The 14,729-nt window shown below is 38.2% G+C and overlaps 1 protein-coding gene across 2 annotated transcripts; it reads left to right on the top strand.

Annotated features, from left to right (window-relative positions):
- Positions 1 to 1,885: 1,885 nt before the first annotated feature.
- On the top strand, positions 1,886 to 14,693 carry LOC102706593 (polycomb group protein EMF2B). Of its 2 annotated transcripts, none has more exons than XM_006660458.3 (21): positions 1,886 to 2,128; positions 2,647 to 2,815; positions 2,944 to 2,999; positions 4,300 to 4,414; positions 4,506 to 4,662; positions 4,749 to 4,817; positions 5,630 to 5,766; positions 6,242 to 6,301; positions 6,425 to 6,549; positions 7,347 to 7,411; positions 8,259 to 8,311; positions 8,571 to 8,624; positions 8,714 to 8,773; positions 9,353 to 9,399; positions 9,469 to 9,605; positions 10,068 to 10,194; positions 10,293 to 10,341; positions 13,165 to 13,248; positions 13,328 to 13,407; positions 14,101 to 14,190; positions 14,314 to 14,693. In XM_006660458.3, exons 2-21 carry the CDS (start codon positions 2,690 to 2,692, stop codon positions 14,417 to 14,419), a joined length of 1,797 nt encoding a protein of 598 aa, XP_006660521.1. In that variant the 5' UTR covers positions 1,886 to 2,128; positions 2,647 to 2,689; the 3' UTR covers positions 14,420 to 14,693. The 2 variants fall into 2 exon arrangements, with proteins under 2 accessions (XP_006660521.1, XP_015696687.1); XM_015841201.2 differs by having other exon boundaries at positions 2,047 to 2,128; positions 2,685 to 2,815.
- Positions 14,694 to 14,729: the final 36 nt, after the last annotated feature.

Genomic DNA, 14,729 nt, shown 5'->3' with positions numbered 1-14,729 from the left:
TTCGAGTGAAGAAGTTACATCGTCTCACATTGCAGCTTTAAGTTGTAAATTAAGTGCAAGTGCATATGGCTAACAAATTATGCACGTAAACTAATAAAATACAAAAAAGAATTATTTTTTGAGATGGAATACATTTTTAAATAAAGGGTTGGAAATGAGATTCAAGAGTGTATACATGATATGTCTAGAATATAAATATTTCTAAGATTTAATTTTTTTACCATAATAAAAGTATTTTTTTATTAATTGTTTACATGATTTTAATGATTCCAGATAATCGAGAGAATCTAATTAATTTGAAATTAACTTTTCAATTATCATTGAAGTGACTTAAAAAAAATATTTTAATATCTCCTTTAGTCTATGTTAAATGCTAATATCTCTTTAGTCTATATTAAATGCTTGCGTTTTAGAGCAATGCTAATAATATAGTCAACAAGCTGGCTATAAGACTCTTTACCGTCTTTTTATAGCACATTCATACAGTGGTTAGCTCTTTATATTTAATGCAAGACTCACATGTCTCTTACAGAGTGTCTTGGTTCTTTTGCCTGAGCTGACTATAAGCTTATATCTTCTCTCTCCTCCTCTCTCTCATCTATATCAGCATTTAGCCGATTGAGCAGCTATTATAATTGCTTTTACTACACAGACAGTCTAAACCTACGTACGACTAAATCGGAAGACCCACACACATGATTCACTTTGACCACTTTAATGTATACATCTTTGACTACTTAAGCATGTAAATGTAATGATAGCATGAACCCAAATTCCCAATGGGCCTCGTTCTTTTTCAGCTATTTCACCAGGATTGTTGCGGCTGGTCATCTTAGACCACGCCTCTTAAAAATATTTCCTTAAAAAACTTTTTTTACCCATATATAATATGCGAAAGAGCTTTTAAATCTAATATACTTTTATATGTATTCCATAAGGATCACATAAGTCAATACTAGGTTAGTTAGTAATATCATGATTATCACATCTCGGCCATACCAGGCATGATAATGATAACCAGTGGTTCGTTTCCGTAGATACCGTGAGAATTCAAATAAAATTTTAAAAATTGAAAGAAAAATCCCCCAAATAGTGTTACGCGGTAATCATGACATATATCACAATATATTGCGCGGTTTCACAATTATCAATATCACGGAATACACTGAGATTATCATTTCCAGCAAACCTGTGACGATAATCGTTATCTACCGCACGATAATCACTTCCTACCATACGGTTTGACCCCAAAGCCATGACAATTTTATTAAAAGATTGAAAAAAATTAAATTCACATGGCCTATGAAGTAAATGAAATAAATGAAACCGTGTCAATACTAGAGTTTTATGGAGCTTTAGGAGCCGTTTAGTTCCCAAAATTTTTTCCCACAAATATCATATTAAATCTTTGGACATCTAAATAGAGCATTAAATGTAGATGAAAAAAACTAATTACACAGTTAGTTGAGAAATCGTGAGATGAATTTTTGAGCCTAATTAGTCCATGATTAGCCATAAATGCTACAGTATCTATGACAGATTAATTATGCTCAAAAGATTGTCTCGCGGTTCTCCAAGCGAACTATGAAATTCGTTTTTTATCCGTGTCCAAAAACCTCTTCCAACGTCCGATCGAATATCTGATGTGATACTAAAAAATTTTCTTTTCAAAACTAAACGGGGCCTTATGATACATAAATACACCTGGTTATAGTCTTGCGAAACTTCACCTATGGTTCGGTGAAATTTACTTAAAAATTTTATATTTGTAAGAAAAAGGTTTTGAAATGACCAAAATACCCCCCAGCTCCCAGCTCCAGTAGTCTGCCTGCCTCAGCCGCCTATTCGCCTACTCTCCGATCTGCGGGAGAGAGAAGACAACAGAAGAGAAGGAGAAGCGAAGCGAGCCGGAATTAGGGCTCCAGGCTCCTTCTCCCCACCCACCCCACCCCACCGCACCGCACGCCGGCGCGGCGAGGCGAGCGGCTCCCGCGCGGCGTGGACGGGCCTATCCCTCTCGTCCCCGCTGCGCGCGCGCGGGGGGCCGGCGAGAGCAGGTCCGGAGGTGGCTGGCCTCCTCGGTCCCCTACCTTCTGTGTCCCGTCTCGGTTCGAGGATCGAGCTGGAGGTATCCCCCTTCGATCCCCTCCTGCTCCCGGCCGCTTGATGAGCCTGCCGCGTAGTTGGATTGATCGCGAGTCCATCTCATCCGGGGCATGGGCCGATTTATGCCCCCCTCCAATTGAATTAGCTCTCGGAGCTGCGGTTTGTTCGCAAGGAAGTTCGGGGCCGCCATTTCTCACCCTAGGATTTGTAGTGAGTGCTGGTTTCGGTATGCTCGTGTCCATCCTCCCTGTGCGGCGTGGCTAATTTGAGCAATTCACTACTGCCCACTGGAATCGTATGTCATGCTTACTTCGGTTGCATTGCATTTAGGGGGGGGGGGATATTAAATGTTTGAGTGTGAGAGTTGGTGACTGCTATCGCAGAACCGTGTCGCCTAGTTTCTTATCTGTTCGGCGCATCAGCTATCCTGTAGATATACAACCATGTGTAATATATCATATATGTGGGATGGATTTAGTGTTCATAGACTCTACGTCCCACACATTACTATTTCTTGATGTCCATGGTGCTTCTATGCAGGAATATTGGATGCTCATTTGGTTTTCCCCGGTTTGCAGACCAGATGTGCCGCCACCAGCCAAGGGCTCGGCTCTCTCCAGATGAACAGCTTGCTGCCGAAGAAAGCTTTGCTTTGTACTGCAAACCTGTTGAGCTATATAATATCGTTCAACGCCGATCCATTAAAAATGTATATTTATTCCTGCATTTATGTACATATGGTTTTAATGCCGTTCACATCATTATGTATGCATGCTTATATGTAACTTTTATGGGAAGTGCTCTGAGATGCCAATGATGAATCACTGAATTTTGCAGCCTGCTTTTCTTCAAAGATGCCTTCTTTACAAGATTCATGCAAAACGGAAGAAAAGGTATGCTTTGACTCACAGTCAAGATTGTTCTTATTCAATGTCTCAATAAGCATGGCCCAAAACAGGCTGGACATAGTATATAAGTATATAACAGGAAGTTTTAAACGTTATGTAATCTTCTTACTACTTACCATGTATTACACCTAAACACCAAACTAGGTTAATGGGTGCATTTCCTATTACAATGCCCAGGTTAGCAATACAAGTCCATGCAAAGAGCATAAACAACCATGTGAGACCAGCAAATCCGTGTTGATAACCTAATCAATAACAATTTTTTATATAAAATAGGTGTGCAATTTTTTTTATAACCACATGACAGAATCTAAAGGGAAAAGCAAGAGACAGAAAATTTGGGTGTTGTGGCTACCAATCAGCTGAGCCCATAGCCATATATACAATCTGCATGAAAGATCCTAACATCCAGTTGTTCACCACTCCTATCCTCTAGACAATAAAAATAATAAAAAATACAATGCTGCAGGGTGCTGAGAAAGTATATTGGATAAATTCCATCTTTAAGCTATCTATAAATTTGGATAGGTTCCATCTATAAAACTATCCATAAGTCTCCTCAGCAAAAGCTTGGATAAGAAATGCAGACACATTCTCTCCTCAGTCTCTCTTCCCTTTTCTTCAACAAAGAGCTGCAGGCTGTAGAGTAGCACCTCGCGGCATTGACCTGCGAATCTTGTGGCCTTGGAACAGGTACTCTTGAAGGCTTGAGTGTCCATCTTCATGATAACTTTGGATAATTTTCAAGATAGTAAGATAAAGCTGACTTAAAAGCTCTAAGGTATAATTTTTCTAGTTTCTTCTTCATATCAGATGGAAACTGTGAAGTTCTGTAATCTGTTCTAGTAGTAGTATAATCTGTGCCTAAAATCCTACATTGAGGCCCTTTGAACTGAGCTGTATCTCCAAAGTATGTCAAAGTGGGTCTATGTTTTCTGAGCCATGAGAGGACTGCTGGAATACCTTTTATTGCTGACCTGCTGGGATACCAGTAGACTGTAGCTAAGACAAGAAATTACCATAAATTTACACAAAAGCATGGCACATGTATTGAAGATTACAACTGAAGTCAAATTCACAAATTTCAACCAACTCAGACACAAGCTGGAGAAATAATCCAAAAACAACATATTTTTTTTAATTTCTGGCTTCAACGTATAGTTACGATTGTGAACTAGATGACTACACAAGAAGTTATGTTTTCTCAATTCAGGGTGCAATCTTTATGTCAAATTTGTTTGTTGCATCGTGAAAGTACTGAGAAGCTTTCTGCTTATGAATATAGGAGCCTGATAACCATATCACTTTCTGGAGGCACAAATAAAGAACTGCGAGCACAAAATATCTTTCCACTTTATGTTCTGTTAGCTAGACCTACTAGTAATGTTTCGCTTGAAGGGGTAAGTCTACCATCATTTAATTTCTTGTAACATGAGATTTAAGCTTGTGTTTACAAATGATCTCTTTTCTTGTTTATGGCATGATTTGCAGCATTCTCCAATATACCGGTTCAGTCGTGCTTGTTTGTTGACTTCTTTTCATGAATTTGGAAATAAAGACTACACTGAAGCAACATTCATCATTCCTGATGTGAAGAACTTAGCAACCAGCCGAGCTTGCAATCTTAATATTATCCTTATCAGCTGTGGTATAGGGTGCACTCTTTGCAATCATTCTTTCTGTACATTTCTTTGTTGCCATAAAATTTGATTTTTTTTAAAATATTTTTGAAAGGGCAAGCTGGACAAACTTTTGATGGCAATAATTGCTCTGGGAACCATGTGGAAGGCTCTACTCTCCAAAGTAAGTATCTTAATTGAATGGACACACTAATAACATCTTTAGTTGCCTAAGTACTCTCGTGCAATGTGTCACCCAGTTGTTAAAAAGTGTCGTAAAGTTTGGTAGGGGAAACAAACTGGCCCTGGTGACACAGGTGTGCCATACTGTTTGGAACTATAACTGTTTGGCTATAATATATTGCTTCTCTATGCTGGAAAGTTTGGTTTTTTACTTGAAGGTCCAACCATTGACTGGAACGAACGCTGCACACCCTCTGCCTTAGTGTTTCTGTGGATACGGAATAAAGTGTCAACATACTGAATTCAGCTCACACCTGTCCCAAACTATTTATCAACCTACTCAATTTGAAACAGTCTACACTTTGATGTGGTAAACTACTATATGTGGCATGACAAGCCTTCTTGTTCATGTGGACTTATGGGAATATCAGTCTTTCTTATTTGTACTAAAAACCCAACTAATAAACTTTCCTACTAAATGCATTGCTTCTTTTTCAAGTGAAAATTTAATGTGTATCGTGATATCAAAATTAGAAAATTATCCTCAAACATTATGTGAATAGTTTTTCCTAATTGGACAGGGTTAATCATATTAATAGGCTGCCTATTGTGATTAATTTAGACTAATATCTCCACCCCTTAAAGGATCCTCACAGTTACAGCTACTACTTACAGCAAACATATAGTTTTGAATATGCACCATTAAGGTTCAGCATAGAAGCAGATAATGAAGCTAAAAAATCAAACATGCAAATATAGTTTTATACTCTTGTTAAATGGACTAACTGTTAGCCATGTGATGTGTTTTAACAGAGCTTGAAGGGAAGTGTTTATGGGGTAAAATACCCATTGATCTTCTGGCTTCATCTTTGGGGAATTGTGTGAGCTTAAGTCTGGGGCATACTGTGGAAATGTCTTCCACGGTTGAGATGACCCCAGGCTTCTTAGAGGTATGTCATAGACTTTTCCTAGTATTAAGCTTTGTTGTAGTTAAAGTGTGTACTATATAACCTATCCATATCATTTATGAAAAGGATACGTGAACCTCCACTATTTGCAGCATCCCGAACATGCTTTCAGGAAAATAGAACACAGTGATCTGTACTGAATGTTGATGATTTGCCCCTATGTGCTTCTAAGTTAGTGCATATCGCTAGTTTGCTACTGCTACATGTACTTTTAGCTCTGTAGAAGGCCAAAATGCTTGTATTCTAGTACATATTCCAAAAGTACAGCTGGTAAAATCCCAAACCAAATAACCATGTTAACATGAAATCAATAGTGCAATTTGGATATTTGCTTTAGCTATTTACAGAAACCATTCTGGATCTTCAGTTTTCTCCTTTTCCTTGCCCATTTTTCCCTTTTATTTTCTATAGAAAATGTATTTGAGCCTATTTGTCTCTCTTTTCGTTATGCATGCAGCCAAAATTTCTGGAGCATGACAGTTGCTTGACATTTTGCTCTCACAAGGTTGATGCTACTGTAAGGCCCTTCATGTCTCTTCTTTTATTTTATTTTTTATCAGATTATTTCCTCCAAATATATGAGGCACTGGACTATAGTGCGTTTCTGCTTTTCTGATATTCTTGAGCTTTACTATTGCAGGATTCATTTCAACTACAAGTTAGCATATCTGCTCAAGAGGCTGGTGCAAGAGATATGTCTGAGTCTCCTTATAGTGTTTATTCATATAATGATGTACCACCTTCATCATTGACGCATATTATAAGGTAGTGATCATAACTTGATAGATCATTTCTGCAGTTAGTGTTTGGATGCCACAATCTTCTTGTCTTTATGTGTTGCCATCTTATAATCTAAATGAGAGAAATTCTATGTTTTTCCATTTACAAGTGATTTACTATGTGAATTGAATTGCCATCAATGAATGTGAGCTTTACGAGATGCCATCACGCAAGCGTTTTTCTTCCCTTTTTGCCATTGCTGTCAGTTGACCTCTGTTAACCCCACTCAAAAAGTCCATTTGACCCTTAGAAGTGCATTATCAGTCCAGGGAGTACTTCATATATTCTAGGGGTAAAATAGACTTTTTGCATGGGGTTAACCATTAACAGACATCAATTAGTGGTCCACTGACAGTGATGGAAAAAGGGGAAGAAAAAGCTTATATGATAGCATTTCATAGAACTCACATTCATCAAACTTGTCATGACCTGGTATACATGATTCTCCACATAACATTTATGCTACAATGGGGTTCTATTTTCTCTTTAAAGTGCAGTAAAAATATATGCTGGTCGCCATGAATGCCTCTGGTATGTATGATGAACAAATGCATCTGGAACAGGAAGCTGGTCTTTTGCAATAATCGAGGGGGATAATGTGGGATTTTTCCTAAACAGTATTGCACATTTCTGTCCTTGTTTAAGGCTGGGGTTTTGGCTATTGACTATTGAATCGGTTGAAGTCAGTGTAGCCAATCCTGTACTGGCGTTTGGGTTACTTTAGTGAAGATATATTAAATACATTTTGCATTTGATTTAGGATTTCCATTACTGTTTGACAGGTTGAGATCTGGGAATGTGCTTTTTAACTACAAATACTACAATAATACTATGCAAAAGACTGAAGGTACCCACTGCCCCCTTCCCCTCCCTCTTCTTTTTTTCTCTTCTCTCTCTTGCATGTTTATTTGTTTCTTTTCAGTCTAGTTTGCACCTTTTTGCACCCATTTGTTGCCATTTGTTTCTAACTTTTTGATTTGTAGAATTGGTCTGATGTATTGCAATAAATGACCAAAATCGTGGAATGTTCACCAGCAAATTATTGATTTTACAATTGTCTCAGCATATGTATATTAGCTAGTTTTGCCAAAAACAAACTATCTTGAAATGTTCTTACCTTAATAAAATGGTTTTGATGCAGTAAATGTGTTATATGGTTCTTTCTTTACAAACAACATCATTATTTAATTCACTATTTTGTTATGCATCTTTCTGTTACCAAATTATGAATGTCCACTAGTATGAACTGAAAAGGAAACTGCACCATCTATTTTAAAAGTATACACAATGCACATATGGAAGAAAAAAAAAGGCAAACGGGTATTCTTTTGAGGCAGAAGCCATAAACTTCTTTGAATAGAAGCATTATAAAAAATGTGAAATGATTCCCAACATGTAATGGGAGAGCAAAGAATATGTGGCCCCATTTGGAGCCCATACCTTTCCTGATTCCTGTGTGATTGAACTGTTTCCTTTGTAATGTTGTGATGTCTGTAAGTTAGCCCATGGCTGCATGCACTTTCTTTTGAATGCTAGCCATGGCAAAGCAGAGTTAGATACTTTGTGAACATTCTATTCTGTTTTGAATTAGTGGGTGGCATTTGTTAGTTGAGATAATACACTTATTGGATCCTTGATTCTTTACTCTCTGTCTTGACTTTTATTATATCTGTTCTTTGATGACTTCTTACCAGTCACTGAAGATTTTTCTTGCCCGTTTTGCTTGGTACCGTGTGGCAGCTTTAAGGTAAACGTCTTGACACAATTTGCTTCTATCTGTGTAGATTAATATGCCACTGTCTGCTGCATAGTTGGCCATAAGGTTCATGCCACCTAATATATTTATGCTAAAACCTAAGTACTATTCTGTTCTTTCATTTATCATCATTGCACCGTTGCTGTGCCCAGTGAGGAAATTATGTCTGTAATTTTTTATCGCCTTTCTGCAGACTTTCATTTAACCTTTTATCAAATCATATCTAATGTTGTGAATTTTGTTATACTAGGGTCTAGGATGTCACCTAAATGCATCTCATGACCTTTTCCACTATGAGTTTTGGGTTGGTAAACTTCTGGAATCTCCATTGCAATGTTTTGTTTGTTCCTTCTCATATATCATTTAACAATTTTTTGTTTTATTTTTGCACAGATATCTGAAGAGTGCCAGGCTGTTAATGTTAGTCTGAAGACTGATTCCTGGAGAACAGAGGTAAATTAGTGATATCAAACATCAAAACTATGCTGCCAGTTGCTATAATTTGATAAATGTAATGTCCTGGTAGATTACGATAATCTCATTTGGTGCAACTTTGTCTATAAATTTTGGTGTTCAGCTGATTGCCTGTCGTCTAACTTAAGTTAGAAACGAAGATAGTATTAAACTTGAAAAAAATATGGAAGAAGCATGTAGAAACAACAGCCAGATAATAAAATACCTAATATCATTTTGATCTGTCAAACATACTGCAGTAGTTTCCGCAACTGCATTTTCATGACAGATTAAAGAAACACAGCATAACTACCATGTGCAAGTTTAACATGCCACTGAGTGTTTACTAGTTAATTTCTTGATTTTATTGATAGCTTTTGCTCTCATGCTTTGTTTTGCAAAAGCCATGGATGGACCCAATTACCAGTTCATGTTGGAAGATTAACCTACATATCAAAACAATATTATTTGATAATGTGCTGGAAACCTCATAGAATCTGATACAGATATAATTGATATCGATTTAATTGTAACACCATTTTAATTGTCTGGATAACTCATAATAATTATTATTTTCAGCATCTGGCTGAGGGGGTTGATCCAAGACATCAAACATTTTCCTACCGGTAGGCTCACTCTATTTATTTTGACAGTCATTCATTCTCTGTTTGATTTTGCTCACTGTTTTCCATCAGCTCAAGATTTAAGAAACGTAAGAGGGTGGAAATTTCTAGTGAGAAAATTAGGCATGTACATCCACATATTGTGGAGTCAGGATCACCTGAAGATGCCCAAGCAGGATCTGAAGACGATTACGTGCAGAGGGAAAACGGTATTTTCTCATCTCATGGTTTTGTACTGCCACACAATATTACATACTAATGGTGACACAGCAATGTCTGGTTTTTTTTTCTTGTCTTATCTAAGTGGATATCTGTTTGCTCTCTCCCTTCATTTACTCATGTAGCTTACTAAATGTTTTAAAAGGCTGTAAATTCTTTTAATATACATGTGCTATCTTCTTTTTTAACTTTGTTGAAAATTATCATATTGTGCATATAGGCCTTTCTGAATACTTGATGCACTGCATGCTAGGAGTAGTCAGGTTCAAAACATCTCTTGGAATGGACAGCTGAGTTCTTGCTACTGTCTCTTGGACTGGTTATTTCTTGATTTGCGGTTACACTTCTGTTGGGTTTTTTCAGATTTTTTGTGAATGAGGACTTACATATTTTCTGATTTTTATTATTTGGCCACCTTCATTTTCTGTTTTGTTGATTGTCATAAATTTCAGGGAGTTCTGTAGCACATGCTTCTGTTGATCCTGCTAATTCATTACACGGCAGCAATCTTTCAGCACCAACAGTGCTACAGTTTGGGAAGACAAGAAAACTGTCTGTTGAACGAGCTGATCCCAGAAAGTAATCCTCTCTTTTGATGCTCTTGATACTTTATTAGTCATAACATAAATGTTTTAAACTAATTATTTTTTATTTTATTTGCTTATTTTATTTTGCAGTCGGCAACTCCTACAAAAACGCCAGTTCTTTCATTCTCACAGGGCACAAGTGAGTGAATCAATTTCGTTCACCTCTTTTTGTCTATCTTTTTTCTGTCTGCATATATTTGTAGCAGAATCATGGGATTGCATTTGTCGACTTTATTATATGATCTTTACCTGGTTGCTCAATTACATACATGTACCTATTGACAATTGGAATTTGATGACATTGTATTGTTTCTATACTTAGAATTCTGATGCAATTCTTGCACATATCTGGGATTTAGTAACTATATTCACTTTATCTGTTTCTGCTGCTTCTGACGTAAGATATTTTCATATTTACAGACTAAAAGTACATAACTTCTGAGCCTTTATTTTTAGTATTTGATTGCAATACTGATTTCTAGGAGGTCTAAATTATAAAATGTTGACTACTTGAGGTTTGTCTCCTTAAGAGAAGGCTGGGAAGTAATACTCTGCTTCCACCTCTAGATCCCCTCTTGAATTAAAATTTTATTATCTGGATAGATATTGCAGATGAAAAATAAATACTCACTCTGTCCCAAAATAACTTCACTTTTAGCTTCGACCATTTGTCCCAAAATAAGTTCACTTTTCTTCCCTTACCTACCTCTGTCTGCAAATTGATGCATTTTATTCCTTTAATAACCCTTGCCAACCCATTATCTAACTACCCACCATAGTGCTTTACTAACAATGAGGGGTTCTTTGGTCTCTTTCCTTCTACCTTGTTTTGAACACCTTGAGCTACAAAGTGATCTTATTTTGGGACGGAGGTAGTAAATGAGTAATGGGTTATATAGATGGTGGAATTTGCAATGACACTCAAAAGTTTCCTGCAATGTCACTCAGGATGGTCAGGAGAGAAACATCAAAATGACCTCACTACTCTTCTGCATTTCTCATTTAAATAAATATTTGTTTTCTTACTAGTCAGTTACACTTAACCAGGAATAACCAGGACTATCAGTTACTGGTCAATAAAATAGAAACAGAGAAAAAGTAATAACAGTAGGAAAGGATTGGAACAGGGGACTCATGGCTGAGTGCCAAATCAAGCTTGCTGGTGAATTCAGGGGCTCAGGGCAACCACACCAATAGTCAGGTGTTGGTAGGAGGTGGTCCGTTGCTGCAGCAGTAGAGTACAGAACAGTGTAATTGCAGTTTGATGAGGTAGTGTCAGAATTGGGAACAGAGGGGGTGCAGAAGTAGCAAGGGATTAAGTGGTTTGCATCTGAAGGACCTTGGAGAGGAGCCAAACAGAGTGGTGGTGGTGGTGGTGGTATTGATGGTTGAGGCTGATGCTTGGTGAGATTTCCATATCCAATTCATCCACGCAAGTGCGTCCATGTTTGCCCCCACTTTATCCTCATCACTGCCACCACGCTCTTTCCTGTTGCTGGCAGAGTAGGTAGATCAGGGGAACAATGCTAGGGATGAGGGGCAACAGTTAGGTATGTTCAAGCAGGCCAACCTGTTAACATGCAGGTCAGTGTCAGCCCACTTAAATGGCCTATAAGCGGCTTTGAGGGTCAGCCTGTTTGCATCCTATGCAATGGTCTTTAAGCGGGTTTTAGGTCCAGTGTGCTTGCATCCTTGCAATAGGCCATCAGTGCTGGGGAGGTGGGTGATTGCTTCATTGCTCGAGCCTTGTATTTCATGGCTACAGGTGAAGCATCAGAGGAAGTCGAGAAGGATAAATAAACTAATAGGATTCTCAGGCCTTAGTACACTACTACTGACCAGCATAATATTATTCTAATATTATTCTCAGGCCTTAGTATTCTACTGGAAATAACCATGGAACTGTAGTGTCTGGGCAAAGCGGTACTCCTGTTGTGCCACTACAGTGTTTTTTCCCTTGAAATATGTCATTATGGAAAAAGTCTGGTACCCATTGTGAACTTGTATCACCCTACCATGGCGAGTTGCCGCTGTTGGACTCAGCAAGATCTTTCATTCCCTCCTAGGCAAAGCCTCGTGCTGTATGATAGTATCAAGGGTGATGATAACCATGCACATCCCTTCCACAGTTCACCTGCCTCATACCCATTTCACTTGGAATAAGGGCTGACATGAACATCTTCCCAAGTCTGGCTGAACATCTGCTTCACATTTTACTCTGTTTTGGTGAGATTTCACCCAAAACTTCCCATGTTTGATAATCTTGTCAACACTGATGTTACTCTGTTGCTGTCTTCCTCATTTCCGGCCACTGCTGTCGACACAACAATCACTGGTTTGAGCCACTGCTCTCCCAAGGGTTGAGCATGGTGGTGCCTGTTGTGGGCATCTTGGCCCAAGTAACCCAGCATCGCGGGCTACAGCAGTGCTATTTTGTAGAAAAGCTCGATCATGTGGATATGGCAGTAACATGGGCACTCGTCATCACATGCTCCTGTCACATTGAGTCTATGCGGGTAGCACAGCCTCAGCTATAGCCACTATGTGGATCTAGTGCGTGAGGTGGATTTTAGTTGTGGAGTTCCCCATAGCAACTGGAAAGCAATGGTTCAAGGATAATAGAGGAATAAGATGTGATTTGGTCCAAAATTATTCACAATGGCATATTTCAAATTTACTGAACTCTCCAATGGCATATATACAATATGAAACTTTGTAGTAACAAAATACAAAACCAACCACTTTGGAAAGGATGCATCTATGGCTGGATGGGCTTTAACTTAAGCACCCCGTGGCTGGATTGCTTTTCTTCAAAACCACTCTTCAAAACCAGCCACTTTGTTTGTCCAAAATTATTTTTATTATCAAGGCATGAGATTTTTGCATCTTTGTTCATTCATTTGAAGTCTAGCTCGAATATAATTGGAATCTAGCTTCACTAAATAGTTACGCTTTGTTTTAGCCAATGGCATTGGAGCAAGTTTTCTCAGATCGTGATAGTGAAGATGAAGTTGATGATGATATTGCTGATTTTGAAGATAGAAGGGTAAATTTACTATGCTTGCTCTCCTCAAACATAAACATCTCCAAATTTTTGATACATTATCTTTCCTGAGTAAATGCAGATGCTTGATGATTTTGTTGATGTTACAGAAGATGAGAAACTTATTATGCATATGTGGAATTCATTTGTTCGGAAACAAAGGTCAGGCCTTCCCCAATATATCCTGTTATCTATCGTTGCAGTATACAGCATGGTCAACAAACTTTTATATTCACGTGCATATCATGTTTGATACTTTATGACGGATTCCTTCCACTAAAATGTTGCAAGTTTAATTGATTTTTCTTAAGAATGTATTGGTTAAACCTCTATTAATTGAGATGCCACGAATTACCACTTGCAATATGCCAAGTGTTATCTGCATCCCTTAGGTGAAAATGGCTGTGATAAGTTATTTTCTTAGCACAGGAACACTAATACTAGAAACGCCTTCCTCTGTCTCCTTGCCCCTAACCTTAACAAAGCTACCATGGTTGTCAGCATCTCCACCTCGTGCCTTTGCAGATGCTATCAATACCTCTCCGTGTCTCCTCTGGGCATCCCAAGGGCAAATATCACCATGCTGGTGTTATAGTTGTGTACAGTACTCGATCAACCATAGAGGCATAGATTGTTGTGGGCTATCACGCCTCATCTACATTCAATCTCTTATCTAGGACTACCAACTATACCCAATGGATCATTTTACCTTTTTCCCTTTTACCATACCAAGAGTCGAGCAGCGGTAGCAGAACTGCAAGCTCACTCGATTCTGTTCGATCCAAGTATATACTAGTCATTTTATTCAATCGTCTCTGGAACATTTCAACTTACAGAAAAGTGGATTTATTGCAGGGTACTAGCTGATGGCCATATACCTTGGGCATGCGAAGCATTCTCCCGGCTTCATGGACAACAACTTGTACAAAGTCCAGCTCTACTATGGTAAGTGTCCCATCCACGAAAGATATTGATCACCCTTCCCTCGCGTGTAGTTTGCCTAAAGATGCAGACACCTCTGTACAGCAGTTTGTTTCATTGCATTTTTCTCTCTCGCTGAATGAACAGGTGTTGGAGGTTTTTTATGATTAAACTCTGGAACCACAGTCTACTGGATGCGCGAGCAATGAATGCTTGCAACACAATTCTGGAAGGCTACCAAAAGAAAATTTGAGGCAGATATATCATTGGCCAGTCTGTTAATTACTGGATCTGGCCATTCCAAGGGTTTATTTTATTTCTGAACAAAATATGTCTGAAGAATTGAAAGCTAACATGTGTTTTGGAGGGAAGAATTGAAGGCTGAGGCGGTCATTGTTTCATTTTGAACTCTTCTCGATTCTATTTATTGTAATTGGTGGTACTGATAACTGTAGAGCTACTGATCGACCAAACTGTAATGATATGGATGACAATATAACATAAAGTTGATTAGCTGTTGTTGCTCAGAGGGAGGATTTTTATCCGAAGATCTTGCCAGTATA

The sequence above is a fragment of the Oryza brachyantha genome, chromosome 9, assembly GCF_000231095.2.
Source record: "Oryza brachyantha chromosome 9, ObraRS2, whole genome shotgun sequence".
NCBI classification, from domain to species: domain Eukaryota; kingdom Viridiplantae; phylum Streptophyta; class Magnoliopsida; order Poales; family Poaceae; genus Oryza; species Oryza brachyantha.
This window is presented reverse-complemented; position numbering and strand designations above follow the sequence as displayed.

Bases quoted from the DNA above. Each gene is read 5' to 3' on its own strand.
- LOC102706593 (XM_006660458.3), top strand. From the start codon at position 2,690: ATGTGCCGCCACCAGCCAAGGGCTCGGCTCTCTCCAGATGAACAGCTT. The intron at 4,818-5,629 runs GTAAGTATCTTA...GTGTTTTAACAG, and splicing joins GGAAGGCTCTACTCTCCAAA to AGCTTGAAGGGAAGTGTTTA. The intron at 13,408-14,100 runs GTCAGGCCTTCC...GATTTATTGCAG, and splicing joins TCATTTGTTCGGAAACAAAG to GGTACTAGCTGATGGCCATA.